The 27,411-nt window shown below is 46.5% G+C and overlaps 2 protein-coding genes across 5 annotated transcripts in view; one reads left to right on the top strand and one right to left on the bottom strand.

The window, feature by feature from the left end:
• The window catches only part of RASAL1 (RAS protein activator like 1), a 41,222-nt gene extending 19,953 nt beyond the window's left edge, over positions 1-21,269 (top strand). Inside the window, exons 11-21 of one of the 3 annotated variants that reach the window (XM_051972825.1) lie at positions 2,772-2,836; positions 3,287-3,399; positions 6,884-7,076; positions 10,335-10,472; positions 11,068-11,212; positions 12,455-12,627; positions 16,171-16,308; positions 17,035-17,170; positions 17,317-17,437; positions 18,555-18,628; positions 19,499-21,269. In XM_051972825.1, coding sequence (XP_051828785.1) covers positions 2,772-2,836; positions 3,287-3,399; positions 6,884-7,076; positions 10,335-10,472; positions 11,068-11,212; positions 12,455-12,627; positions 16,171-16,308; positions 17,035-17,170; positions 17,317-17,437; positions 18,555-18,628; positions 19,499-19,650 — 1,448 coding nt within the window. In that variant the 3' untranslated portion in view covers positions 19,651-21,269. Of the gene's footprint in view, positions 1-2,771; positions 2,837-3,286; positions 3,400-6,883; positions 7,077-10,334; positions 10,473-11,067; positions 11,213-12,454; positions 12,628-16,170; positions 16,309-17,034; positions 17,171-17,316; positions 17,439-18,554; positions 18,629-19,498 lie in introns of those variants that run through there. The other 2 variants (XM_051972826.1, XM_051972828.1) reach the window with 2 other exon arrangements.
• Positions 21,270-24,437: 3,168 nt separating this feature from the next.
• DTX1 (deltex E3 ubiquitin ligase 1) overlaps positions 24,438-27,411 on the bottom strand; it is a 61,337-nt gene continuing 58,363 nt past the window's right edge. Inside the window, exons 6-9 of one of the 2 annotated variants that reach the window (XM_051972829.1) lie at positions 26,916-27,074; positions 26,302-26,466; positions 25,598-25,687; positions 24,438-24,990 (exon numbers count right to left, since the gene is read on the bottom strand). In XM_051972829.1, the coding sequence (XP_051828789.1) occupies positions 24,766-24,990; positions 25,598-25,687; positions 26,302-26,466; positions 26,916-27,074 (639 nt within the window). In that variant the 3' untranslated portion in view covers positions 24,438-24,765. The remainder of the gene's footprint in view (positions 24,991-25,597; positions 25,688-26,301; positions 26,467-26,915; positions 27,075-27,411) is intronic. The other variant, XM_051972830.1, reaches the window with a different exon arrangement.

Genomic DNA, 27,411 nt, shown 5'->3' with positions numbered 1-27,411 from the left:
GTTCCTCACATCTTCATAATTATCCTAATATCTACTCCCCTCTACCTCCTGGACAGCCAGTCCCATATATTGAATAGTATTTTTATGGAAAAAAATCAACACAATTGATTGAAACATTGGAAAAGTCCAAAAACATTTGAAGTAGATAATACCTGTGGACATTCCACCTTCATTAATGGATAGGCTGAGGCTGTCTTTTCATGTTTGTTCATTCTAGTTCCACTTGGATCTTTATAATTTTGCAACATTTACTTTTGATTTGTTGGTGTGTCATCGTTCTTCCTATTTTTATTGTTATAATCATAGTATATATCATATTCCTGGTTCTGCTGATTTACTTCACTGTATCCATTCATATAAATCTTTCTGTGTTTCTCTGTATTCACCACAAACATCATTTCTTTCAGCACAGTCATATTCCATTACATTCACGCATCACAATTTGTTTCGCCATTTCCCAATTAATGAACATCTATTTTGTTTCGAGTCCTTTTTTCCCCCCACAAAAAGTACTACTGTAATTATTTTGGAGTATATACTGACTTTCCTCTTATTGACGGCTTCCTTGGGGTACAAACCCAATAATGGAGTCTCTGATGCAAAGGGTATGGGCATTTAGTCACTTATTTGCTTAACTCCAAATTGCTTTCTAAGATGATTGTACCTTTCATGGCTTCACAACAATGTATTACTGTGTCTGTCCTTCCATAACTCCTCCAATATTGACTATTGCCATTTTGGCCAGTTTGCAGAGTGTAAGGTGCACATTTGCACATGTACTTACATACATAAATACATATACATATATGTGTCTATGTGCATCACACACATACGTGTGTGTGTGTGTGTATATATATATATATATGTATGTATACATTATATATACATGTATCTTAGATAATAAATCCTTATTGGAGAACACATTTTTTCCCCATTCAGCCATCAGAACCAGCATTTATTAAACACTCACTTTGGGCCAAGTACTGGGCTAAGTATTTTATAAATATTATCTCATTGGATTCTTACGACAATGCTAGAAAGTAGATACTATTATTATTGCCATTTTACCATTAGAGAAACTAAGGCAGACGGATGTGAAATGACTTGCCCATGGTCCCCTTTCTGAGACTGAATTTGGATTTAGGTCTTCCTGATTCCAATCCCATCACGTTACCTAGTTGCCTCTAGTTAGATAATGATCTGACAAAAGAAACTGAGGAGGAGCAATAAGGCAGATAGGAAGGAAAGCAGGAGAGAGCAATGTCATGAAATCCAGGAAAGGGAAAGAGCTATAGGAAGAAAGGTGACTAATAGTGTCAAAAACAAATTTATACATCGAGTGAGAAGAGATCCAAGAAAAGGCCATTGACTTGAGTGTTGAAGATAAGAAGCTCAGGACGTGGGGAATCAGGACAGCTTGAATTCAAATGTGACCATAGACATTTACTAGCTGAGTTACCCTAGACAAGTCACTTCATCTCTTTCTGCCTCAATTTCCTTATCTGTATACTAGGGATAATAGCATTTACCTTCCAGGGTTGTTGTGAGGCTCAAATGAAATTATATATACCTTGAAGCACTGCAAAAGTGAACCATTATCAGCATCTTTAGGGCACTGTTGCTGCCACTGGATCTGTCTATGGGAGGATCCATTGGGATCAAGCAAACTTTTCATTGTGTCCAAGTTACTCAGCATCCAATGACCATTTCACTTATCATAGAATTTACAACTGGAAGGGAGGGGGGTGGAGTAAAAAGGGGTTGGATCTTCGATCTCATAGGAATCCTTTGTGTATTTGAATAATTTATAGTATGGAGAGTAAACTAAAGGCACTAAGAAAGGGTGGCATATAGCCAGGATGCATCACAGCCAGGACTTGAAGCCATATCTTCCTGACTGCAAGGCTTATCCTTTGTATGATTCAACTCAATCAATTATCAGACATTTACTGAGTGTCTAATTATATTCTAGGTACTGGGACAGGGAGTAGGGGGCCATATAAAGGGAGAAGTAAAGCAGGTCCTTCCCTAACAGAGCTTATAGTTCATTTGGGGATATGTACAGGAGAAGTGAAACCGATCCTGCCCTCAAAGAGCTTCTAGTTCATTGAGAGAGATAACATGTTCATTTGGAGATACCTCTAAAATAAATACAGTGTATAAAGATAAAGATAATAGAAATGGAAGATGGAATATGATACATGAAGGACAGAAAAAGTTGGCACAGAAGAAGTAATGTGTAATAAAGTTGGAAAGGAAAGTTGGAAAAGACCAAGTGTTTGGACGTATTTGTTACTATCTGTTGACGGCATGGTTAGATCTGTGCTTTAGGAACATCACATTAGAGCGAAAAAGGGAAAGACTTGACGCGGGAAGATATCTCTTAAAACTGAAGGGACCTTTAATGTTAGCTTGTCCGTCCTTTTCATTTTACAGCTAAGGCAAGTGAGGCACAGAAAAGTGAAAGGCCTTGGCCACAGTCACCAGATTTAAGTGGTAAAGTTGGGCATTGAGGACTTGTCCTCTGACTCCAAATCCAGTGCTTTTCCCACTCTGTTAGACTGTCTCCCTTCCTGTCGGTCTGTTCCCAAAAAGCCTTATGGAGGAGAGAAGTTACCTGGCTCTGTGTAGCTTCTTCTCTTCAGAAACCATCCCATTGACCGCCTAGGGCACCATACTGGGGATGCCCCAGACAGTATCCTGAGACACAGGAAGGTGCCCGGAGCATAAAGCTGTCCCCTGCTCCAGGGGCCATGTCCCTTCTCTTCCAGCGGATCCCAATACCCTGTTTCGCTCCAACTCTCTGGCCTCCAAGTCCATGGAGCAGTTCATGAAGGTGAGTGCTATCAAAAGGTATGAAACCTCTGGGACTGTCCCTGCTCTAGATTCTAGCCCTAAGATGTCAGACTTAGATCTTACCTGAGTTAGGATAGAATTTTGCCGAGTTGAATAGGGGAGGGGAGATAGAAGTCTAGTTTCAGTCAGTAGGGCAGCCTGGTGTCCTAGCTCTCATATCGGTTCCCTAAGCTGGTCTATCATAAAGTCAGAGAACTTGGGTTCAAATCCCATATCTGGTGCTTCCCACTTGTGTGTTCTTGGATAATTTGCTTGTGCCTCAGTTTCCTCAATTGTAAAGTAAAAAAAAAATGAATAACAAAGAACTTCTCAGATCCCTCCCAGCTCTCAAACTCTTTTCCTGAGTCCTATTCCAAGATCTGGCTCACCTTTCTCTCTGGGTTGTACCCTCTTTTTTCCCCATCTCCTTCCTGCCTGTTCTTTTCTGCAGTTGGTGGGCACACCTTATCTCCACGAGGTCCTCAAGCCTTGTGTCAATCGCATCTTTGAGGAGAAGAAATACATTGAGCTGGATCCAAGTAAGATAGAGCTGACCCGGACCAGGTGAGTAGGGGTATTGGCTTAGACCTTTTGGAGGCAGAGAAACTCATGGAAACAGAATAAGGAGGTGGGGAAGGGGGAGGAAGAAAAAGAGGAAGAGGAGGAGGAGGAAGAAAAGGAGAAGGAAGAGGAGGAGGAGGAGGAGGAGAAGAAGAAAAGGAACAGAAAGAAAAAGAGATTGATGATTAAGTAGGTATGTTCCCCTTTCATCCCAGAACTCATAGGCTTATATTTAGACTTCTCAGCCTAGTTCCTCCATTTTAGCCTAGGTTGGATCCTGGATGTTATCTCCACCCCTCCAATTCTGGGAACATGTTTTTGTAGGGTAGCCCATTCCAGACCCTGAATTTCCATTGTCAGTGGTTCAAATGGTCCTGGCCTGGTTTGTTTATCATTTATCTGACTTTGGTCCAATTCAGAGCTAGAAGGACTCTATTTAAAGGCCATAAAGTTCCCCCTTCCCACTCATTTTTACAGGTTCCAGAAATGTTAAATGACTTGCTAAGGGTCACACAGCTCATATAAAGACTGCTTGGGGAGGGCTAGATTAAAATTCCTCTTAAACACTTAGTAACTCGCTTAACTTTTGTTTGCTTCAGTTGCTTAATCTGTAAAATGAAAAGGTTGGGCTCACTCTGGTTCTGAAATCAATAGTCCTTGTGTGATCTATGATCCTCCATACCTGAGGAATCCTTTCTAGCCGCCAAAGCCTAGAATCCTAACCATTATGCTTCATGTATTTTAAAAGAATTTCCTGATGAGGGAAGGCAGACCAAGAAGGGAAAGGGAAAGAGCCAGAGCACAGATTCCTGGGATATTTATGGGCTACCAGAGGAGCAGGTGAAAGGGCACCAGGAAGTTTGAGACAACAGGGGAGGGGGCTCTCAGGGAGAACTACTTGGGAGACCTCAGAGCAGAGTGATGAGAGTGGAGAGCTTGGGAGATTCTCTAAAGTAGAGAATTGCCTTTGAATAGCTGGAGTGAATGGAGCAAAAGCTGGGAGAAAGGGGGATCATGGGAAGTCAAATCAATCATCTACAAACATTATTAAGCCTATGCCATGCACTGTGCTAAGAACTTGAGGATAGAAAGAAAGGCAAAACCAGGGTCCCAGCTCTCCAAGAGCTCTCATTTTAGTGGGGGAGACAACATATAACCACGTATATGTACAAAAAGAAGGTAGTCTCAGAGGGAACGAACCAGTCCTGGAGATGCACTAGGGAACAGGAAGGGACTCTCACTGGAGGTAGAATGAGCTGGGTCTTGAAGAAAGCCAAAGGAACTAAAAGGCAGAGGAGAGGAGAGTTCAGTGGGCATTGGGGACAGATAGTGCAAGAGCATGGGAATGGTAAATGGAGTACTGCGCTCGAAGAACAATGCTTCATTGGATTAAAGACTGGGAGTAGAGAGGATTAAATGAGAGTGAAAAGTAGGAAGAAGCTAGGTTCTGGAGAGTTTGAAATTTGATGTTTAATCCTAGAGATAATTAGAAACCACCGGGGATGGTTAGACTTAGACTTTAGGAGTAGTTACTTGATAAATGAGTGGAGGATGGACTGGGGCTGGGGGAGACGAGATGGGATACCAACGGGGGGATTGTTGTAGTCGTCTAGAGAAGGTGAGGAAGGGCTGAGCTGGGATAGAGGCAGTGGGAAGGGAGACAAGGGACCCGGAAGGGAGGTGTAGTAAAGATAGGAAGGAGTGGTAGGAAGGGAGGAAGGGATCATCAGTCTGGAGGTGGAAAGGATCTCAGTGGTCACTGAGGCAGATTAAATGATTTCCCTGCAGGTAAATATCAGACATGACATTTACACAGGTAAATTACACAGGTCATCACCCAGGTAAATGTCAGCTGTGGGATTTGAATTGAGATGTTCTGAGTGCTCCTTTCTTTAAACCATACCGCCCAGGTGATGTTCCCTTAAAGCAGCTCACGGGTGTGTGTGTGTGTGTGTGTGTGTGTGTGTGTGTGTGTGTGTGTGTGAGAGAGAGAGAGAGAGACAGAGACAGAGACAGAGACAGAGAAAGAGACACAGAGACACAGAGAGAGACAGAGAGAGAGAAGAGAGAGAGAAAAGAGACAGAGAGGAGAGAGAGACACACAGAGAGAGACACAGAGAGACAGAGAGAGACACACAGAGAGAGAAACACAGAGAGAGAGAGACAGAGAGAGAGATTGAGAAGAGGAGAGAGCACAGGGGGGAGGGAAGGAGGGAGAAAAATTTCATTTTGAGGGGGTGCTAATGAAAGTTGTGAAAATAGAGAGTCTTGTAAGCTGTGGCAGGACCTATAAATAGATACCCTGGGCCAGAATACAGGAGTGGGCAGCTGATATATAAGGCAAGGGTTCACAGAGAGGGTGCAGTTAAGGATTAGCCAGTAAGACTGAGAATTCTCAGACAGAGGGCATTCTCCATCCATCGAGGTCTCCCCAGAATCCACATTTCAAGCTTCTAGAAAGGAGGCCCTATTTCCTCCCATCTCACCAAGGTCAAGACCCCCGTTTCATCCATTCTCTTTTGAATTTCCCCAGAGGCATCGGAGCTGGTTGCTAAGCAACTGATCTCAGGGGAAGCTGAGGAGGGTGGGGTCTTTCCTCCCATTGGCTCCGAGGCACCCAGGGGTCTAGGACATCTCCTTCCAGGGTCTGGGAAACTCATGCCGACAATTTGTTAAACTAAGTCCCGTTTATGGGACTCAGACCTTAGGAGTTCTTCTTCATCTAAGCTCCATGTTATTCCACACAATCCCAGCCTGCCAGTTCTGGAAGGAAGGGCCCTCAGATTAGAAGCTAAAATGGTGGAGCTGGAAGGAGCCTGGGAGCAGAGGATGTGAGAGCCAGGAGAGAGAGTCTAGTCCAGTTGGCTCAGCTGATGGCTGGAGAAGCTCAGAGAGGGGGAACGTGATTTGCCAGAGATCATACCAATAAATTAATGGTAGTCTCCCCTTCTAGACTATAAGCTCCTTGAGGGCAGGGCTATATTATATTACCATAGTCTCACAGAACACAGAGCTGGAGAAGCACTTAGAAATCTAAAATGTCAGGTTTGGAAAGGATCCTAGAACGTGGATTGTCAGAGCTGGAAGGGACCTTGGAATACACCTGGAAAAGCCTTAGAATGGGGAATTCCAGATCTGGGAGGGAGTTTAGAATACAATGTCAGAACCAGAGGTTCAGTCCTCTCATGGGGACTGATGGGGAAACTGAGGCCCAGAAAAGGGGAAGTTACTCGCCTGTATCACACAGACATAAAGGAGGCGATATTTGAATCCAGCTCTTCTAAACCCTGTGCTCTTTATGTGACACTCCCTCTTCTAATCAACCTTCTACTCCCCTGGATGCCAACTGTGAGACCTTGTGGAATGGGTTGAATTCAGTTAAGCTTCATTGTCCAGAGCAGGAGATCCTCAGAAAGCCCAGGGGGGCCTGAGGGAGGCTGCGGGGACAGCTCACTCCATCGGCCTGGCTCGGGTTCTGTCCCTCTAGGAGAATCTCCTTCAAGGGCACCCTGTCTGAGGAGCACGTGAGGGAAAACAGCCTGGGGTTGCTGACGGGATACCTGGGAGAGATCCTGGAGGCCATCACAGCCTCCGTGGACAAGTGTCCTCCGGCCATGAGGGTGGCTTTCAGACAGCTGCACCAGAGAGTGGAGGAGCGATTCCCGGAGACCGAGCACGAGGTGGGAAGAGGCGGGGAGTGGGGTGGGAGATAGAAGGGGAGAGGGAATGGGCTTGGGAGCCCCCAGTGCGGGGGCAAGGGGAGCAGACAGAATCAGGCCACTTCACGTAATTCAATGCCTTTTGAAATTCTTTTCACAACTGATTCATACACAAGCTAGTGAGGTACCTTGGTCAGGTGCTGTTATCTGCGCTCTATAATTGGGGAAATAGAGGCTCAGAAAACATAGAATATCAGAGCTGAGAGGAACCTTAGAATAGACAATGTCAGGCTGGGAGGGCCTTAGAACAAGGGATGTCAGGGCTGGGAGGGCCCTTAGAACAGGGGAAGTCAGGACTGGGAGGGAGCTTAGAACAAGGGATGTCAGGGCTGGGAGGGAGCTTAGAACATGGAATGTCAGAGGTAGGAGGGGGCTCAGAGACTCCGTTTAAGCCCCTTGTTTTAAAGAGGAGAAAACTGGGGGTCCAAGGAGTTGTGCCAGAACCAGGCCCAGAACCTGGCTGCCTTGTCTCTCAGCCTCTGCTCTTTGCCCCACACCACATGCTCTCTCTTGGTAGATAAAGATAGAGGAGATGAGACATGAAGAAATCCTCCCTACTCCCTCCATTAGGGAACCCTGGACTCTCTTCTCTCTGTAATTGGGACTCCTTGGTCTCTTGGACCGGGTCATGCTGGGAGCTAACAGGGCTACATTATTTACATCCCTTGGGTCTTACAGTTCCAACCTAATGGATTTATATATAAGAGATACTGAAGAACCACTCACTGATTGATTTTCTTATATTCCCCAGTGGAGCTGCCCGAGCCTGTGGTCCCCTGCATAGGGACTGATGTTCTTCTGTCTCTCCATAGGGAGAACCTTAGAACATAGAACAGTATTTCCTCAAACCCCAGCTCATTAACTGGGGTCCCTTGCTCCAAAATGAATGAAATGTGTGACTACCTGGACTCATAAAGTTAAGTTAGACAGCTAGATGGTTAGACAGATAGAGTAATGGACTGAGTCTGAAGATCTGAGTTCAAATGCTGCCTCAGACACTTGCTAGCTGTGTAGTGCTACCCAAGTTACTTAACTACTCCCTGCCTCAGTTTCTTCATCTGTAAAATGGGGATAATGAGGCTCAAATGAAATAGGTAGGAGCTTTGCAAGCCTTAAAATACCAATAATACCAATAGCCAGTATTTCTAGGATACAAAGTGCTTTTACATTAGTTATTTCATTTGATCCTCATGACTGTGAGGTAGAAGCCGTGATTTTCCCTATTTACAGATAAGGCAGTTGAGACCCAGGGAGGTTAATTAACTGTTTCCCCTGAGGTCGCCCTGATTGTTTCAGAAGTGCTATTTGAACCCAGTAGAACAGGGTGGTATGAACCTCTTACCAAGCAGTCCAATTCTGACGTGGCCCTCCCTTCCCCCATCCCTCCCCAGGGGATCGAGTCAATGAGACACTGGGAGAGGCTAAAATTAGCCTCGAACAATGGAGGTGAGTGGGAGGCATTGAGGAAGCTGTGGGGAGCAGGGATCTCACTAAGAACAGCCCAAAGATGCCTGGGGGAAGCAGGCTGGGAGGGTCTCTCTCTCCTGGCATCCCCCCTCCCAGTGTCTCCCTGAGGGAGGTTCCCAGGGAGCCAGGACACCAAGCTGAAACATAAACACCCTAAATCATGCTGGAAGGACCATTTTCCAGATGTGGCTATGGGAGAACAAGATGTCTCCCAGGGTGCTGGCTCAAGCAGGGAGATAGGGATGTAATTCTTGCCCAACATAGGACTCCAGAACATTAAAACTTCAGGACCCCAGAGCCCAATGAAGCTACCCCAGCCTCGAACAGAAATCGCCCCCATGGCATCCTCAGCAAGGCATTGCCCAACCTCTGCTTGTAGAGTCAATTCTCTGCCCCTTTGGGACGGCTCCAATTGTTAGGAAGTTGATCCTGAACTTTTCTCCGTGGCTTTTACCTTTACTCTCCCCCCACTCCCCATCCCAGGTTCTGTTCCAGTCTCCAACTTAAATACTATCCCTTAAAAAAACCCCAAATGCCACCTCCTATGTACCCACCAGTGCATACAGACACACAAACAAATAAAGCCTGAGTACTCTTCTCAAAGGCTAAATATAACCAGGCTTAGGGGTGTGGCAGGGTGGGCAGGGAAGTGGGAAGCTGGCATTTCGGGCTGCTGATAAATCTGACTCGAGATGCCAGCTGCATCCCGGATGGGATGTTCATGGTTGGGGGGGGGCTCCATTGGGACTTCTCCCCAGAGCCGTCATGGCTGGGGACAGACAGCTCTAGAGAGCACTGGATCTTTGGCGAGCACCCTGGATTTCATGCCATCTTCAGGGGGATCGATTGTGAAATTGTAGGATCACAGGATGGAGGACTTTAGAAAGATCTTGTCTGACTCCCTAATTTTTACAAATGAGGAAACTGAGGACCAGAAAAGGTAGCTCACTTTTTGGGGGAAATAATTTATTGCTCAAGCAAGCAAGCAAAGATTTATTAAGTACCCACCAGGCTTTGTGCTAGGTGCAAGGCAGATAATGATAAAAATGAAGAGTCTGTCTTTAAGGGCATTGCATTTTATCCATGCTCTTTTTTTCCCTTTCCACTAAATCCTTGGGACTTCCTGTGACCCACCCACCCCTAAAGGAACCCTTCCTTATTATAAAGAGAAGTTCAGTTGAATCAATTTATTAGCCTTGTCTGAAAAGATATGTCTTATTTCATACCTACTGCTTCTGCTTTTCGGTGTCACTGTCAATCCTTTGGAAATTACAATTAATTATCCTTCCATGGATTAAAGTTCTGAAACCTTTCAGTAATTTTGGGGGGATATTTTTTGGCCCCATTGTGGCCACTGTATAAATTATTCTTTGGTTCTACTTATTTTGCCATGTATCACATTGTACAAATCTCCCCGGGTTTCTCTGAAACCTGAGACCATTCCCTGGGACTTATCTACCTAGTCTTTGGGTAAGATCTACAATGGCAGAGGGAGTTCCTAGACTAGGAGTTCTCCTAAAGTGATTTTTTCCAAAGTCATGCAAGTGATAGGAAGTTTCAAGTGGAAGCCAGGTCTTCCCTCTGCAAATCTACTATTCTTTCCCATTGTACTATGCTGCCTCAGTTTCCCTGTCTTGCAAAAGAAGGAGAGGTGTTGAGGAGAACAATAGGGAAAAGCTCCGAGCTCCCTAGCTGTGACTGCAGACATCTACCCTTGCCCTCCTAACATGGGGCTGTTGTCTTCGTGTCCAGGATGTGAAGTATGTGGCCATCAGCGGCTTCCTCTTCCTTCGATTTTTTGCTCCCGCCATCCTCACCCCCAAGCTCTTCGATCTCCGGGACCATCACGCCGATCCCCAGACCAGCCGCTCCCTGCTGCTACTTGCCAAGGTGTCTGTGGGGCTGGTGATGGTGGGGCTCACTCCGTAAGGGATGGATGATGTGAGAAGTTGGAGAGATCTCCCCCCAAATGTGCCAGATGCCTCTGGGAGACAGCACGGATCTTGTGCCCATTAGTCATTCACTCAGTCTCAGTATGATTCAGTTGATTAGACCATTCTTAACATCGGAAGCTCAGGGAAGTTTTGGAAGGAGATGGGATGGATACGTCTGGAGCAGGGTTCTCAGGGCTGAGGGAGCCAGAGAAAGGAGAAGGGATTACAGATGAAATTGTCTGAGTCTGACTGGCCTGCCTCAGGCAGGATCTTATCCAGAGGGACGCCAGAGCCTCCTTGGCTCCTTTTTTACTTAGTTACATTAAAATTGGACTGGAAGTTGAGACACTGGACTTTCTTTTGGGTCACCAGAGATGAGAAGTATGGCCCCCCCAATCTTGCCCTGGCCCCCACCATCTTGTCCCCCCTTCCCTTGCCAGAATTTTAGCCTTGAGCCGGCCCCTCTTCTGGGGACAGCAATGGGGAACGGGCCAAGGAGAAACTGCCTTCTTGATGACTGGAGTCCTGCTCCATTGTTCCCCTCCCATCAGGCTGTACAGAGCATTGGCAATCTGGGCCAGCAGCTGGGCCGGGGAAAGGAGCAATGGATGGTCCCCCTGCATCCCTTCCTTCTACAGAGCATCGCCCGGGTAAAAGAATTCTTGGACAAGCTGGTGGACATCGATGCTGAGGGTGGTGAGTTCTGCCGACCAGGCTGTGGCCATCCCCTCTCTCACGTCTTCAAGGCAGCTTCTCATTCTGTCCTGGGATATGACTTGAATCTTAGCTTTCTCCTCCCCCTTCCCCTTCCCATCTTTCTCCCTCTCTTTCTTCCTCTCCCCCTTTTTATTCCCCTTTCTTCCACTCCCCCTCTTTTTCTTTTTCTTTCTTCTTCCTTATTTCTCTCCCTCCCCCTCTCTCTCCCTTTCACCTCTATTCTTTTTATCCTCCCCCTTCTTCTTCTTCTTTTTTTGGAGGCTTATGGATGAATAGTGAGTCGATAGGGTGCTGACCTTGGAGTTGAAGTTCTCTACATCTGCCACATCACTGGTTAAGATCTGCAGTGGTGGAGAAAGTTCCTAGACTGGGAGTTCTCATATTCTGGCAAAATCATCATGTTTAAATGATTTTGTCTATATGTGGATTTTTTGGGGTCTCCTTTAAGATATCTCATTTTGGGTTATATTAAATGGAATCATAGATAACGAGAATGTCAGAGCTGGGAGGGGCCTTAGAACAGGGGATGTCAGGGCTGGGAGGGGTCTTAGAACAGGAGATGTCAGAGCTGGAGGGATCTTAAAACAGGGAAAGTCAGAGCTGAAGGGGCCTTAGACGGGATGTCAGGGCTGGGAGTGGGCTTAGAACAGGGGATGTCAGAGCTGAAGGGGCCTCAGAACAGGGGATGTCAGAGCTGAAGGGGCCTCAGAACAGGGGATGTCAGGGCTGGGAGGGACCTTGGAGATCATCTAGTCTACCACTTTATTTTACAGTTGGGAAAGCATGGGGCCCAGGATAGTGAAGAGTCCCACCCCATAATATATAGCCCTCATATGGCAAATTGGAGAGTAGAACCAAGCCCTCACCCCCAATGCACTGTCCTTTTCCCTTTGTTGTTCTGCTCTCCTTGAGGTCATCAGTATTCAGAGCAATATAGTGAGAAGCCTTAGTCAGTGTCAAATGACTGAAGTGGGTGGAGACCTCTGGGTCTTCTTCAGTCTTTCAGCATTCAGTGGGGCAATTGTGGTGGGAGGGAGCGGCGGTTCCACCCCCATTACTGGGGTACTTGTTGGGCCTCCTTGATCTAGGAGCCCAGTCTAGGAGTTTGCAGCTCAGATCACTGGGAGAGTTGAGAAAGCAGATTTCCTGGGGTCTGGAGGGTTGGAGACAGGCTATGACCTCACGGCCCCCCATGTCCTTCCCTACCCCTCACCCCCCCAGCCCTCGAGGCCCAACCACGGCTCCTGTTCCCCCCATCGGCAATCATCAAAGAAGGCTACCTGCATCTTCGGAAAGCTGAGGCTGGGGCCCTTGTCCCCCGCTTTGCCTTCAAGAAGAGATACTTTTGCCTTAGCAGTGAGACCTTCTCCTATTCCAAGGCTCCTGAGTGGCAGGTAAGGCTGCTCTGGGAGGCTTGCCTTGAGGGAGGAAAGGGGAGGGGGAGAATATGTAAAAGGAAGAAGGGGGGAAGAGAGGGGGAAAAGGAGGAGGGGGAGAAGGCAGAGGAAGAGGAAGGGAAGAAAGTAGTAGAATGGAGAGGGAGAGGGGAAGGAGAAGGAGAGAGAAGGGGAAAGGAAGGGAGAAGGGGAGGAGAAGGGGACCTTCAGTGCTCTCTTTCCCCTTCTCCTTTCCTTCTCCTTTTCTCTTGTTGCTACTCCCTCTGTCCTCAGCTCTGGCTGCTGGGCACTGTAGCTTGCTCACTTACTTACATGGGGACCGGGGGATCCACCCCCTGCTCCGTTCTCTGTTTAAATGAAGTTGGATTAAATGATTATGAAGATCCCCTCATAGCTAAGTCTCTGACCTTGAGTGGTCAGCCTAGGACATGTGGCAGATGTTACACACAAGTAGACCCATGCACACCAGCCCATTCCCACGAGAAAAGTGCTCACCAACTTTCTTCATTCTGCCAATGGGTCAATCGAGCAATTATTAATGGCATTCTGTGTGCCAGATATTTCTACTAGGTGTTGGGGACATGAATGGGTCCGGTCTTTCCCTTTAAAGAGTCTATATTTTATCTGGGGATATATATTTCCATATATATATATATATATATATACACACACACATATATATATTTCCCTTATTATATATGAAATATATAAATAAATAAATTATATAAATTAAATAAATAAATAAATATATTAAATATATATTATATATTAAATATATATATTTCCTTTAAAGAGTCTGTATTTTATCTGGGGATATATACATGCATATATACAAAAGGATTTTTATTATATTCAGCTTTAAATTTCTCATCTATAAAGTGGGGACAGTGATGACATCTACCTCTCAGGTAGGGATCAAATATTTGTAAAGTATTTTGTGAACCTCAAAGTGTAATATAAAGGCTAGATATTTTTTATTAGTAGTACTAATAAAATCAATAGTAGTACTACTAATATTATTATTATATAATATATAAAATAATAATATTAATAGTGATAGTAATCTTAGTGATATTAATAGTAGCAATAGTAATGGTGTAATATTAATAGTAGTAGTAGTAATAGTGATAATAGTAATGGTAGTAGTAACAGCAATATTAATAGTAGTAGTAATATTAATATTAGTAATAGTGGTAGTAATGGTGATAATAATAGTAGTAGTAATATTGACAGTAGTAGTGATAGTAATGATGATGTGATAATGTGATCATATTGATAGTAATAGTGGTAATAGCAATATTAATAGTAATAGTAGTAACAGCAGTAGAAGCAATAACAGTAGGAGTTGTAGCATTTTACTTGAGAGGGAGGCACTGGCAGCTAAGGAAATAAGGGCTTCGTGTAAGGTGCTATTAAGATCTTCGTAAGATGAAGGATAGCACTAGCCAGTATCTAGGATCTCTTAAGTTATGAATTCTATGATCCTAATAATAACATCATCGGATCACAGGTTGAGACAGGGAAGGGACCTCAGAGGTCCACTGAGGAGAAGTTGTAAAGGGCTGAAACTCTGAGTAGATGCACTGAGGTCGGACAACCGAGCATTTAAGGCTAATTACTGATTGGACAATACTCTATTAGCATATGCTTGGAAAATGGCCCTTCCCACTATTCTGTGCTGGTTCAATCTTTTGGTGTACACAGAGAATTGTGGGAAGGATTAGGGGGTGGAGTGAGACAAGCCAGAGTCACTTTGGCGGTAGATGAGGAAAAGGAAGGTCTCAGAAATCATGTGTCCATTCCCTTCACTTCTATCCTAAAGACCAAGAATAAAAACCAAGGACTTTTGCTTACCCTGACTCCGGCTGATTCTAAGGTATCCAGGGGGCTAATTCGGTCTTCATAGGAAGTGACTTGCTCACATTACACAGGTTGTAAATGTCCCAGGAAGGACTTGAACACCATAAGTCTATGAAACAAGCTGTATAAATATCATAACCCTGCAGAGAAACGAAACTTGACTATCTTGCAGTATCCCTGATAATTAGAGATGAGTGATAAACTAATTCATATGAAATTACAAAGATGCTTCATGAGACAAAATATTCTTGAAAATCAGAGGGGGATATAGCTGAATTCGAATAGGAAACATAGATATCATAGAATGTTATAGCACTCTTAATGTCTTTACACTATTGCTTAATTGATTCCTCCTTTAAACCTATAGAAATGTAAAGTGGTAGGTACCATGTAGAATTGGGGCAGCTAGGGGGCACCACAGTGCACAGAATGCTGGGACTGCAGTCGGGGACACATTCAAATTCACCTTCAGACATCTACTAGCACTCTGAACAATTCATTTTACTTCTGTCTGTCTCAAGTTCTCATCTGTAAAATGAGGATGACAGCACTTACTTCCCAGATTGTGAGGGTCAAATGATATAGTATTTGTTAAGGCACAGTATCTGGCACATGATAGATACTTAATAAATTCTTTCTCCCTCTCTCCCTCCCTTTCTTCTTTTCTTCTTTTCTCCCTTCCTTTCTCTCTTCCTTCCCTCCTTTCCATCCCTCCTTTCCTTCAGCCCTCCTTTCCTTCAACCCTCCTTCCCTCCCTCTTTCCTTCCTTCCTTCCTTCCTCTTCCTCTTTTCCTTCCTTCCTTTCTCCCTTCCTTTCTCTCTTCCTTCCCTCCCTTCCTCCCTCACTTCCTTCCTTTCTTCCTTCCTTCCTTCCTTCCTTCCTTCCTTCCTTCCTTCCTTCCTTCCTTCCTTCCTTCCTTCCTTCCTTCCTTCCTTCCTTCCTTCCTTCCTTCCTTCCTGATTCTGCAAGTCATTTAACTCCTCAACATTGGTTTTCTTATCTGTAAAATGGGCTTAATAATACCTCCTGGGATTGTTGTGAAGATCAGAAGAATGCAATTTATAAAGCACTTTGAAAACCTTAAAGTGCTATATAAATGCTATCTGTTGCTCTTGCTATTACTATTATTATCATCTTCATCACAGTCTGTTTCCCTTTGTTCAAATAAGGAAAATATTTTGGCTTGTATGACTGTGATTCATTCTGATTTTAAAGATTCTTCATTTTTCAAATGAGCAAACTGAGGCAGACAGAAGTGAAATGACTGTTGTAGAACACACGGGATGGCAGCATCTAAGATAGGGTTTCAACTTGGATGTTCTTGTCGGTGAGAGCTCTAGCCACACAACCCAGTGCCTTTCTAAGCTCAGGTCCCAGAGGCAGCAGCACCCTCCCTTACTCACATCTTCCTGCATCCACACAGACATTCACTTAGATGCCCACACTCACTCATGGCTAACCAAGGAGCCAGACCAACTAAGGAGCCAGACCAGAGGTGCTCAGAGGGCCCCTGGATATCCTCGGCCCTGCAGCTAGAGCTCTTGGATAGAGTCAGTTGGTGGGGCCATGTTGGAGACAGGGGTTGGGTGTCGGGGTGGGAGAGTGGGTGGAGGGGAACCCTCCTTCCCTTCCTGCCTCCAGCTTGGTGTGAGCAGGGTGTGGGGGCTGGCCTGGGGCAGGTGCGGACCTCCATCCCGGTGTGTAGGATCTGCGCCGTGGAAAGGGTGGATGAAAATGCCTTCCAGCAGCCGCATATGATGCAGGTCATCACCAAGAACAGGGACGGGCAGCTGGACACCCTATACATTCACTGCAAGGTGCGAATACTTTATCTCCCTTCCTCTTCCTCACCTGCAATCACACACCTAAGTACTCTTGCCCCTTAGGTCTCAGTAGAGACCATAATATCATCTATTCTGTCTTTCCCCGGTACCACCCTCCCCTTCCATTTTATATAGGGAACTGCTTCATGAGGAAACTCCCCCTCCAACATAGATCACCACTCCTCCTTTTAAAGGCCCCTATAATATGGAAAAGTTAAGTGACTAGCCCAGATTCAGAGGCAAGAATTTAATTCAGGTCTTCTGGATTCAAAGACCATATCTCTATCCACTATGCTATCATCATCATCATCATCATCATTTCTTTTCCTCCTTTTCCTCCTCTTCCTCCTCTTTCTTCTCTTCCTCCTCCACTTCTTCCTTCTTCTTCTGCTTCTTCTTCTTCTTCTTCTTCTTCTTCTTCTTCTTCTTCTTCTTCTTCTTCTTCTTCTTCTTCTTCTTCTTCTTCTTCTTCTTCTTCTTCTGCTTCTTCTTCTTCTGCTTCTTCTTCTTCTGCTTCTTCTGCTTCTGCTTCTTCTGCTTCTTCTTCTGCCTCCTCTTCTCTTTCTCCTCCTCCTCCTCCTCCTTCTTCTTTCTTTTTCTTTCTTTTCTTCTTCTTCTGCTGCTACTACAAGTACTACTATGACTACTACTGCTGCTGCTGCTACTGCTATTGCTACTATTGTGCTCCCTGTCTAACCCTGAGCATTTGTTCCTCCTCAGAATGTGAATGAGCTGAACCAGTGGTTGTCGGCCATCCGCAAAGCCAGTGTTTGCAACGAGGGTATGCTGCCCTCGTGCCATCCGGGGACCTTCCGAGGCAACCGCTGGACCTGCTGCCTCCAGCAGGATCGCACAGGTGACCCACAGGCTGGCCCAGGGGTACGGGCGGGCTCCCGCATGGGGATGGGTCTAGTGATGGCCGAGGTGGACCCGAACTGGGGCTTGTCTGTCAGATTCGGGCTCTCCCCTACCAATCTGGTCCTCCTTGCCCTTCTCTGGCAGTCCAGGGCTGTAGCCGCACTCACTCAGCCGTGACCCTCGGAGACTGGAGTGACCCGCTGGACCCCGACGCAGAGGCCCAGATGGTGTATCGGCAATTGCTTCTGGGGAGGGACAAGCTCAGGTGGGTGTGCGGGAGTTTCAGGGAAGGGAGGAAACTCTAGGGTGGGGAAGAGAGCTGGGGAAATGCAGTAACAGCTCTGACCACCAGAGGCCAGCACTGTGACCAGAAATCCCTTTCAGGTTAGGAACTTGAAGGAAACTTAACCTTATTTTACAGATGAGGAAACTGAGACCAAAAGAGAAAAAGGGACTTGCTCAGGCTTACATAGGTAGTAATTAGCAGCGCCAAGATTTGAATCCAGAGCTCTAAATTCCAAATCCACCATTCTTTCTGCTACCACGGGGTCATGGACTCAGAGATAAGAAAAGACTAAAACATTTAAATAGAATAATGATGATAATAGTTAATTAATGTGCATATACACAAAGTAACAACTACATAGCATTTGCTACATATCAAGCACTGTGTGTATATATTAAAATGTAACATTACATATACAACACATATAACATTGTATATATAAATCACACATGTATCACATACATGTAACATATACAAGGTTATATATACATGTAGCAGATCGCTAACATTATACATGTAACACATGCCATGACAGTGTAACACATATGTATATAATATGCATGTGGCACATATGTTAAGGATTATGAAGACTTTACACACATTTCACTTAATCTTCAGCATAGTTCTACGAAGCACTGTTGCTTTTGTACCCACTTTAAATGTGAGAAAACTGAGGCTCCAGACCCTGGTCTTCCTAACTCTGATGTCCCCAGTATTTCTACCATATTACACTGATCTTTGAGTGTCAGAACTGAGGGACCGCAGAACATCATTTGTAAAGTGGAGGATGTTGGACTAGCTGGCCTTGGAAGTCTCAACTTAAATCCAATTAACTCCCGTGGTTCTATTGAGTTGGAAAGGACTTTAAATTCCATCTAGTCCAACCCCCCACTTTACAGATGAAGAAAATGGGTCCCAGAGAAGGAAAATGACTTGAAGTTTTCACAGGTATAAGTGGTCTTGGGCCCAGTCCTCTGACTTTCCAGCTGCGTGTGTCTATACGTCTGCGTGTTGGTCTTTATCTGTTTTTCTCTGACTCTTTCTGTTTTTGTCTCTGTCTTCATCTCTTTCTGTCTCTCCCTTTCTCTCTGCCCAGGAAGAAATATGTAGAGTTTTCTGAGGAGATCAAGCTGGAACAGGAGGCGACGCAGGTCCAGAGTGGCCAGGAAGGTGAGAACGTCTGGCTGGAGTCCTTTTCTTCTCTATTCCCCCGTGGGTATATTTTCATCACTTATCCCTATGTGGGTCCAGCACCAGGGTTTCCTGTGTCACTTCTGACACCTCCTAACCAGAGCTCTTGGGGGACTTTGACTCAGGGTGGAAAATTTAAAAAGCTCCCCCAGCTCCATCTGGCCCCAGTTCCTCAGTTGCGCTGCTTTGCAGAATTCCCAGTGGCAGCACCAATGCACATACGCTCCTTTTCCATCTAGTGGCTGCATCCTAAGCGAGCACCCACTGGTGGTTTGTCTCAAGCACAAAAATCCATGCTTCCAACAAACACTGTTCTGTTCTCAACCATCTCCACAACCAACTTGGGAGGCAGAAACTTAGAACTAGCATGTTCTCTGCTGCACTCAAGCACATGTGGGCCTAGGATCCCCATCACTCATCTGTGGCCATGATCTAACTTCATCCCACCTTCCCAAATGTCTGTGCACTCCAGGAATACAGACTGAATTTAGTATTAGCAGATTCTCACAGGTGTATCTCCCAAAAAGGAAGCTTTATAATATTTTCCGCAGTTCAAGGGATTGTTTTATTTGTTCTTTGGGCCCTTATTCTCCTATTGGTTTGGATGGACAGTTCATCAGATTTAGAGCTTTGAACTCATGTCCAGCTGATTGATTTTCCAGAATAGGAAATGGATACCCACAGGAGTACAGTGATTATTAAGCCTAAGGTATTGAGTAACAAATATCAGAGTCAGAATTTGAACTCAGGTCTGTGATCCCAAACCAGTGACTCTGACCCATTTGACTTCGGCCTAATGGTCACGGTGATCTTCTCTTGACCATTTTCCTTCCTTTTCTCTTCCATCAGGAGAGATATCTGTTGTTCCCGAGCAGCAAAGCCCCCCCACAGCCTCAGCTGCTGTCCGTCTACTGGCTGTGATTGAGGACCTGGAGCAGGCCCACAAGACCTTTGAGCAGGAAGAGAAGGAGCAAGTAGCTAGAGTCTCCCTTCATTCCTAAGATCTCCAGCCTTCAGTCCGGCACACTGTCCTCTCCCTGTAGTCCTGGACATTTTTTTTTATCAAGGAAGGAAGAGCTGATGTCCAGTGAATAGTGAATAGTAAAGGGCAGGAGCCCAGAAGACAGCTGGCCAGGCCTTGTCTCTCTTCAGGGCTGCTTCCTGTCTCTCTGGCCCCTCCCCTTTACTTACTCCTTGGTTGCCCAGAGACGCTGAACCTGGAGACTCACTTGCCTGAAATGACCACTCCACCTCTCTACTTGCCATCGAGGCTGAGTACTGGGATCACTGACTGAGGAGGCTGGACTATTTCTCAAACAGCCCACACTGGCTCAAATCCTCAGAGTGCCCTCTGGGGTCCCTTCCAGTGTATGGTGCTGACATTGACAGCCATGCTATGAGCCCAGGATCCTGTGTCTCAGCTCGTACGTATCATCCTAGAATGGAGGACAAAGCCATGTTCCATCCAGAGGAGACAAGACTGAGCTCTCTCTGGGGCTCATAGATGAAGGAACCCCAGGAGTCATCCAGTTTACCCCTCATTTTACAGATGAGGCAACAGAGCCTAGGAGTGACTTGACCATGGGCAGGAAGAGTTAGGGTCAAGCTTTTAAATGCAGGCCTGGACTCCAGAACCAAGAACAGACTTCTGGGAACTAGACATGTCACTCCAAGAAGTGGATGAAGGAGGATTTGGATGCTGATGGATTGGTGTTTTCAGGAGAGGAGATGGAATTGCTTGGAATCATTTCCACTCTCCCTTGAGAATGATGGCCTGCACTGGCAGGGAATGGCAGTAGGGGAACAAAACATTTTTCTAACCACTCCAGATGGGAGCAAACCTCAGTTTCCTTAGCAAACCAGTCATCCTCTAAGTTGGTTGAACCAGTCTGATCCCTATAAGTTATGGTGGCCTATGGTCATGAGATGTGAATTCTTTTTCAGTCATTTTTAACTCTTTAGCTCACTTACAGTAGCTGCTCATTGCAGACCCTTTGCCCCCATTCAGAGGCACTCACCAACCCCCTTTTTGTTTATTTTTTAACCCTTGCTCTTCAATCGCCACCTGATCATTGAATCCCAGATGGAAAAGAAATCTCCAGAGGCCATTTCTGTCTCTGTCTCTCTAGATCAGTGGTCCTCAAAGTGTAGTTCAAAGAATTGTTGGGGTCTCTAAAACCCTTTCAGAGGGTCTACAAATTCAAAATTATTTTTTATTTCTAATGTAGTAAATAGCTATAAATATAACCCATGTGAACAAAAACTCTTTGAACTGATCCTCGATAGTTTTTTAACAACATGAAGATACTGAGAACAAAAGTTTGAGAACCACTGCTCTAGATGATTCTAATCCTCCACAACATCCCAGACAACATGACATCAAACTTTCTCTCGGAGACCTTCAGCGATGGGGAACTTACTACCTCCTGAGGCAATCCCTTCCATCCTGGACTGATATCATCATTAGCAAGCCTTTCCTGACATTGAGTCGAAAAATGTCACTGTGTAGCTGCTGGCATTCTGCTCCAAGTTAGCCCCTCTGGGGTCTGGCAGGACCCACCTAATCCTCTTTCTTTTGTCTCCTCTCTGGGCTAAACATTCCCAGTTCTTTCGATCGGTCCTTGTCTGGTCCAATCCTTTGTTTCTTCTTAGTGCCTCACGGGGCCTACCTTTGGACCTCCGCGGCCAATTCTATACCCACTTTGCATGAACCTTCTTAGTTCTAGGCTGTTAGTCTTCTGAAGGAGGAGGAGATGGCGCTCCCTCCTCAACCCCAACCATAAACCTCTAGTTTTGGTGGTAGATAATATTGTTGGTCTGTAGAGGCTCCGGAACCCACCCATTCATCCGGGTCCTTTCATGAATCAATTTTGGGGGATGTCTTTGTCCCATTATCTATCAATTAGGGGCTCCTCCCATGACCTGTTGTGCTTTGAATGGGTCCCCAGCTCTAAATTTGGGGACTGAGTTTTTAGAAACAAGAGGGAGATAGCCCACACTATCCATGCTGAGAAGGCTAGGAGTGGGGATGGGATATTGTTTTTCAGAAGATTCTAGAATTTACTGGCCTCAGACACTTAACATTCCTACTTGTGTGACCCTGGGCAAGTCACTTAACCCCAATTGCCTCAGGGAGAAAAAAAAGATTCTAGGATTTAGATTGGAGAAATGATCTAGTCCAGTCCCCATATTTTACAGAATAAACAGGGCCAAGCTCACCTAGGTAGGAAATGAGAATTTAAATTCAGGTCCTATGACTGCTGGCCAAGAGCAGAGATTCTGGAGTCTGGGATTTGATTCTACCAGAGACCATAAAATGAATACACTGGAGAGAATCGTAGGCTGAGGGTTATCAGGGATCCCATCTCCCCGTTCCTCCTCAGGAGCTGGGCTTGAGAAAGGCAAGAGTAGATTTAGGTTTATCGGGAGGGAGGGGCAGGGACAGTAGAACCTGGAAGGGTCCCAGGTGCTCCCTTCATCCAATTTCAGAGCCAACTGAATAAGATGCAGCTTTACCTCTGGCCAGCAGGGGGAGCTGAGCTCCACTTTCTGAGATGAGATTTGGGGCTTCCTAGAGCCTTCCCCAAATAAGCTAGGACGGTGTAGAGGTAGGGCAGATGACCCAACGGGAAAGCGGGGGAAGTCAGATAGGGGTTTTCTGCTAGTGGAGCCCCCCAGATGTAGGCTTAAAGGCACATGTTCTAGGGTCTTTGTGACCATTGGGAAAGGGATCCTCTAATAAACATTTTTTCCCTAGGAGGGGGAGGAGGTGGCTAGTCCCCCTAAATATGCCCGTCGTGATTGGTGAGCTTTTGCAGGGGGCAGGAGGGGTCTCCCAGAAGGGATGAATGAGGGGAGGACGCTGCCAACCCCTGTTCTCCCTCAGTTCTCTAGGGACTACAGCCTGGAAGGGATCCTTGCTCTGACTTTCCTTTCTCTCTTCCAATATCCTTCCAATCAACCTCAGGTACCACTGGGCCCCAAGCTCCCCAAGAGAAAGTACCCTGGGGCTAACGGCACAGGGCTGGGACTTCTTGCTTTTATTAGTTCTTGAAGAACATGGGCTCAGAGAGGAGAGGGACCCCAGAAGCCATTTTTATATAGTAGGTGCAGCAGATGTGTGGAATAACGGATGTGAATGAATGAATAAGTGAATTAATGGCTGAAAACTTGACGCTGTGTGTATATGGTGGGAGGGAAGGTGAAGAGATAATGAGGATATAGACCTTTCTCTAGAACTGACAGGGGAAGATGCGAATTTCACTTGCTATGATTTTTTGGGCTCTCCAGGATTTTCCCAGGGGGTCTTGCTGAACCTGGGTAATAACTCTCTGTGTGGAGCTAAAATCACCTCACCACCTTGTGGTCAAGTTCAGAATGGTATTTCCCTAATATGCTAGGCTGTTTTCCCCAGTGGGGCAGTAATATCTACCCACCCCCTTTCCTTAATCCTTATAAGCCCATTTCCAGAGAGCAAGGGAGTGCTATGGACCTTCCCCTCATACCCATTCCCCAGTCTTTACCAATAGGAGGACAACATGGGGAGGAGAAAGGCGATTTATTTCTCCACCCACAGTGGGACTGGTGTTTTTTTGAAAGAGCAATTGTTGACATCCCTTTAATTCCTGGCCGACGTCCACAATGGCAGCCAATCGACAGAGGCAGAGCTGGTGAGTTGCCTAGGCAACAGGTGCCTGGTTGGCTGGGAACTGTCATATCTTTGGGTTTTTTCCCCCCCAACACCAAAAAAAAAAAAGTTAACTCTTTGTCACCCACTCTCCTTTTTAAGGGTTTTCATGGTAGGGAGGTCTCATCTGAGTCCTTATCCCCCACCCCACCAGCTAGTGATTGCCTCCAGAATGGGGCGCACACGTCTCAAAAGGGGTGGCTCAGAAATCCCACAGTTGGATTGGGAAAGGGTTGGTATGGGAAAGGGACCTCCTGTGTGGTCACATCTGTCACCTCCTATAGGCAGATTGCAACAGGACAGATAGAATACAAGGTGGGAGTAAAAGGGAAGGTGAGACAAAGAGAAAAAAGAAGCAAGATTCCTCCCCTTTCACCCTAGTGCCACCCTCTCCCCCCTCCCCACCCAGGGTTATCCGTTTATCGAGGCAATTATATGTGAATGTTTCCCCTCCCCCACCCCCCAAACACACACAATATAGAACCTAGAATCCACTCTGGACTCTTAAGTCCATCCCTGTCTATTAGCAAGAGACACTGTGGGGAGGGATTGGGAGAGAGGGAGAGAGGGAGAGTGGGGGCGGGGAGAGAGAGAGACAGAAAGAGAATGAGAATGAGAGAGAGAGAAAGGAGAGAAAGGGAGAGGAAAGGGGAAAGGGAAAGGAGAGAAAGGCAGGGAGGGAGACAGAGGAAGGGAGGGAGAGAGGGGGAGATGGAGGGAAGAAGAGAGGGAGACAAAGGAAGATGCTTCTAAACAGGTCTGGGTGTTTTTCTATGGGGTGTGTGTGTGTGTGTGTGTGTGTGTGTATGTGTATGTGTGTGTGTGTGTGTGTGTGATAGCATGGGTGAGATGCTTTCCCCTTAGGTTAGCATGTCAGCCAAGGCACAGATCTGTTATTCCCTGGCTGTGTGGTCTCGGACAAGCCCCTTCTGCTCTAAGCAAATGAGCAGTTCAGACCAGCAGATCTCTGAAGACTTCTTCCAGTTCTAAGTCATTTCCTCCTGCCTGAACTTCATTTATTCATCTGTAAAATGGAACCTGACTTACCCACCTCATAGGGTTGTTGTGAGGAAAGTGTTTTGTAAACTGAATGCTATAAAATGGAAAGTATTATTTCATTCAGGGGTCCAGGGTTTTTTCTTGGAGGGTTATTTTGGGCGTGTGTATCTTTTCTCCCTCCCAAGAAAGCATGTTTGCTTGTCAATCTTACTTGCTGTCATAGAAAGAGGGAAGATCTAAATATTTGTCCCCAGAAAAGACCCTGCTAGGAATGATTTCCACCTTCCCAAGTAGGAGAGGTCCTGGCAGCCTGCTGTTGGAGGAGGTGTGTGTGTGTGGGGGGGGCAGGGGGATAGAGGGTAAAGGGATAGAAGAGTGAGATGTCCATTAGAGCAAGGAGTATGGACAGCCTGGAGGAGGGTCCCAGGTCTCAGTCCTTTGAGGATGGCTCCAAGACCCCTTGGGCTGTGAGCTCTGCCAAGACGTTGTCTAGGTAGTTGGGGTCTGGGTAGCCGTGCCCAGTGAGGTTGGAGCCGAACTCCGTCTTGTGGTGGATCTCGTTCCAGACCACGGTGTCCGATTCACCCGTTGTGTTGGACGTGCCAATGGTGAAGATCAGTCTCCGGTCCCAGGCCATGATGAGCAGTCGGAGCACCTGGAGCAACGGGGACAAGGGAGTGATGGACAGAGCCAGGGTTAGGGATGGGCAGCCATCCCTGTGATATAAAAACTCTTCTAAAATGATACTCTTGCCTGCTGATACTGCTCTTGATATAAACCACTGTCTCTAGAAGGCTCCTTTAAAAGGCAAGTGTTATCCCAAAAGGGAGCATCCTTTAGCAAGAGAGAGACTCTGCTACCATCTTGGTAGGTGATTCTGGGCAAGCCATTTTCTCTCTGAGGCCATTTTCTCTTCCCCTACAAAGTGAGAGGTTACTGTATCCTTACAGGATGTCTAAGGCTTCTCCCAACTCAGAAATTCTCTCTTCCCAGACTCCATTTGGCTGCCAGTAACAGAATTCAATTGGGGTAATGTAGCACCTCCAAACCTGAGCCCTGTGCAGGATCCAGGGACAGGAGATGCACACTACAGAAGGCAGTGGACCCCACAAAGAAGCTCCCAAACCTGTCCACTAATGGTCTCACCAGCCTGAAGGAAGGGCACAAATAGAAAGAAGCTACAATTCTCCCTCCACTCCCCTCAGCCTGTTATGTCGGCTTGTGGGATTCTGGTCCCCTCCCTTTCTTTCCTCACGACCCACCTTGCGGCCCTTTTCGTTGTCAGGCAGATAGCAGTGCCGGGGAAAGCCTCTCGCCGTGAACTTCTTGCCAGGATTGGGGTGCTCAGGACCCTGCAATGGGAGGGAGAATACCAGAGGGGGCAGGGAAGAGAAAAGCCAGATTCAGGGATGGGAGATCTGGCCCTCCCTCAACCATCTGGAGCCTCATTTGTGGGCTAAATTCTGCCCTGGCTGTTCCTCTCTTAAGCCTCAAGCCTTGAATAGTAGAAAGAACTTTGGGAGCTGGGAGAGCTGTAACGGGGACACAAAGGGATTATCTTTGGCAGCCAGCAGGTGGAGCAGACACCAACCTAGATTTATCCCAGGGAGCTCTTGTGGCGGGACCAATCTCCTTGGCTTTAGAAAATCTCCTAGATTCCTTACTATCTGGAGCTCTGAGGTGGTCCTGGGTCCCTATTTTCTCCCCATGAATGGCCTTCCATGAGGGACCCAGAAGATCTATGATAGGTCCCCTAGGACCATCACACCTTGGAAATGGGACTCTTAGGCAGAAGTTTCTGGGCCTAGGTCATCCAGAGGGGTTCCCAGAATGAACTCCTTATGATTTGAACCCCTAATACTAGAGAGGAGAGAGGGAGTTGGGCAGCTGGGGGCAGGGCAATGGTAGACAAAGGTACATCGTGGACTAGGGCAGTTGCAGTCTGGGGTGAAGGGTGTCAATTCACCTGGATCCCAGTGGGGATGTCATAGACGATTCGGATAGTCTGGGTGTCCGTGTAGCCAGGGAGTGAATGGGGGATGAGGTGGAATTCCATCTTCCCCGGGGGTTGAGTTCCTGTTTTCTCCCCATAAATGGCCTTACAGGTGGGGCACTGGAGGCTGCCATCCTGCTGGGCAGAAGACAGAGATCGGGATCAGCACCCTCCCCCATTAAGCTGTTCTCCCATTGACTCTTGGCCTTTTCCCAGCCCAGAGGCCTAGCCATGGCAGAGGTTCCTGAGGTCTGTCTCTCTCTAGCCCTCAGTCTTCCTCTGCTCCCTTCCATCTATTCTCCCTTCAGCCTCTCCCCGCTTAGTCAGTCACTTTTCCTTTATTTTGTCTCTCCCTTATTTAGCTTCTCTCCTCAATCTCTTCCTTCTCAGCTGGTCTCTCCCGCCTCAATCTCTTTCTTGAAATTGTCTCTTCCCCAGTCTGTTTCTCTCCCCACAGCCTCTTTCTTCAACCTCTCTTCCCCCACTCAGTCTATCTCTTCTTGAGCTTGTCTCTCCTCCTGCTGCCCATCCTGGGTTTTCCCATCTTCCCCTATTTGCTTCCCCGAAGCCACCTTCCCCAGGGATACCTTGTTACCATTGTTGTACATGGCCACCAGGCACAGGAGGTGGTACATGTGCCCACACTTGCCCAGCTTGCCCACAAGCTCTGGTCTCACGCCCTTGTGGCGGAGAACGCCCTCGTAGCCCGATGCAGTGACCAATCGCTCCATGCAGATGGTGCAATCCTGCCAGAGATGGGAATAGAGATGGGGCAAAGACTTACTCACAGAGACACAAGATGGAGGGGCTGTGAACAACTGAGGGATCCTAGAATCACTTTATTGGGGAAGTTGGAAACTGGTATCAAGAAGGGCAAGGATCTGATCAAGGTCACACAGAAATTGGCAGAGGCCAGTTCTCTTGACTTCCAATTTGGGCCTCGAAACTGAAATTTAATGAGGAAAGGACTCCGAGAACTACATTTTATTTTGGGGAGGGGGTCCCTACTTGTGATTTCTTCTCAATGCTCTCAGTCAGTCAGCAAGCATTTATTAAGTGCTTCTTTATTAGACAGGTGGCACA

The sequence above is a fragment of the Antechinus flavipes genome, chromosome 1 (assembly GCF_016432865.1).
Source record: "Antechinus flavipes isolate AdamAnt ecotype Samford, QLD, Australia chromosome 1, AdamAnt_v2, whole genome shotgun sequence".
Lineage (NCBI taxonomy): Eukaryota > Metazoa > Chordata > Mammalia > Dasyuromorphia > Dasyuridae > Antechinus > Antechinus flavipes.
This window is presented reverse-complemented; position numbering and strand designations above follow the sequence as displayed.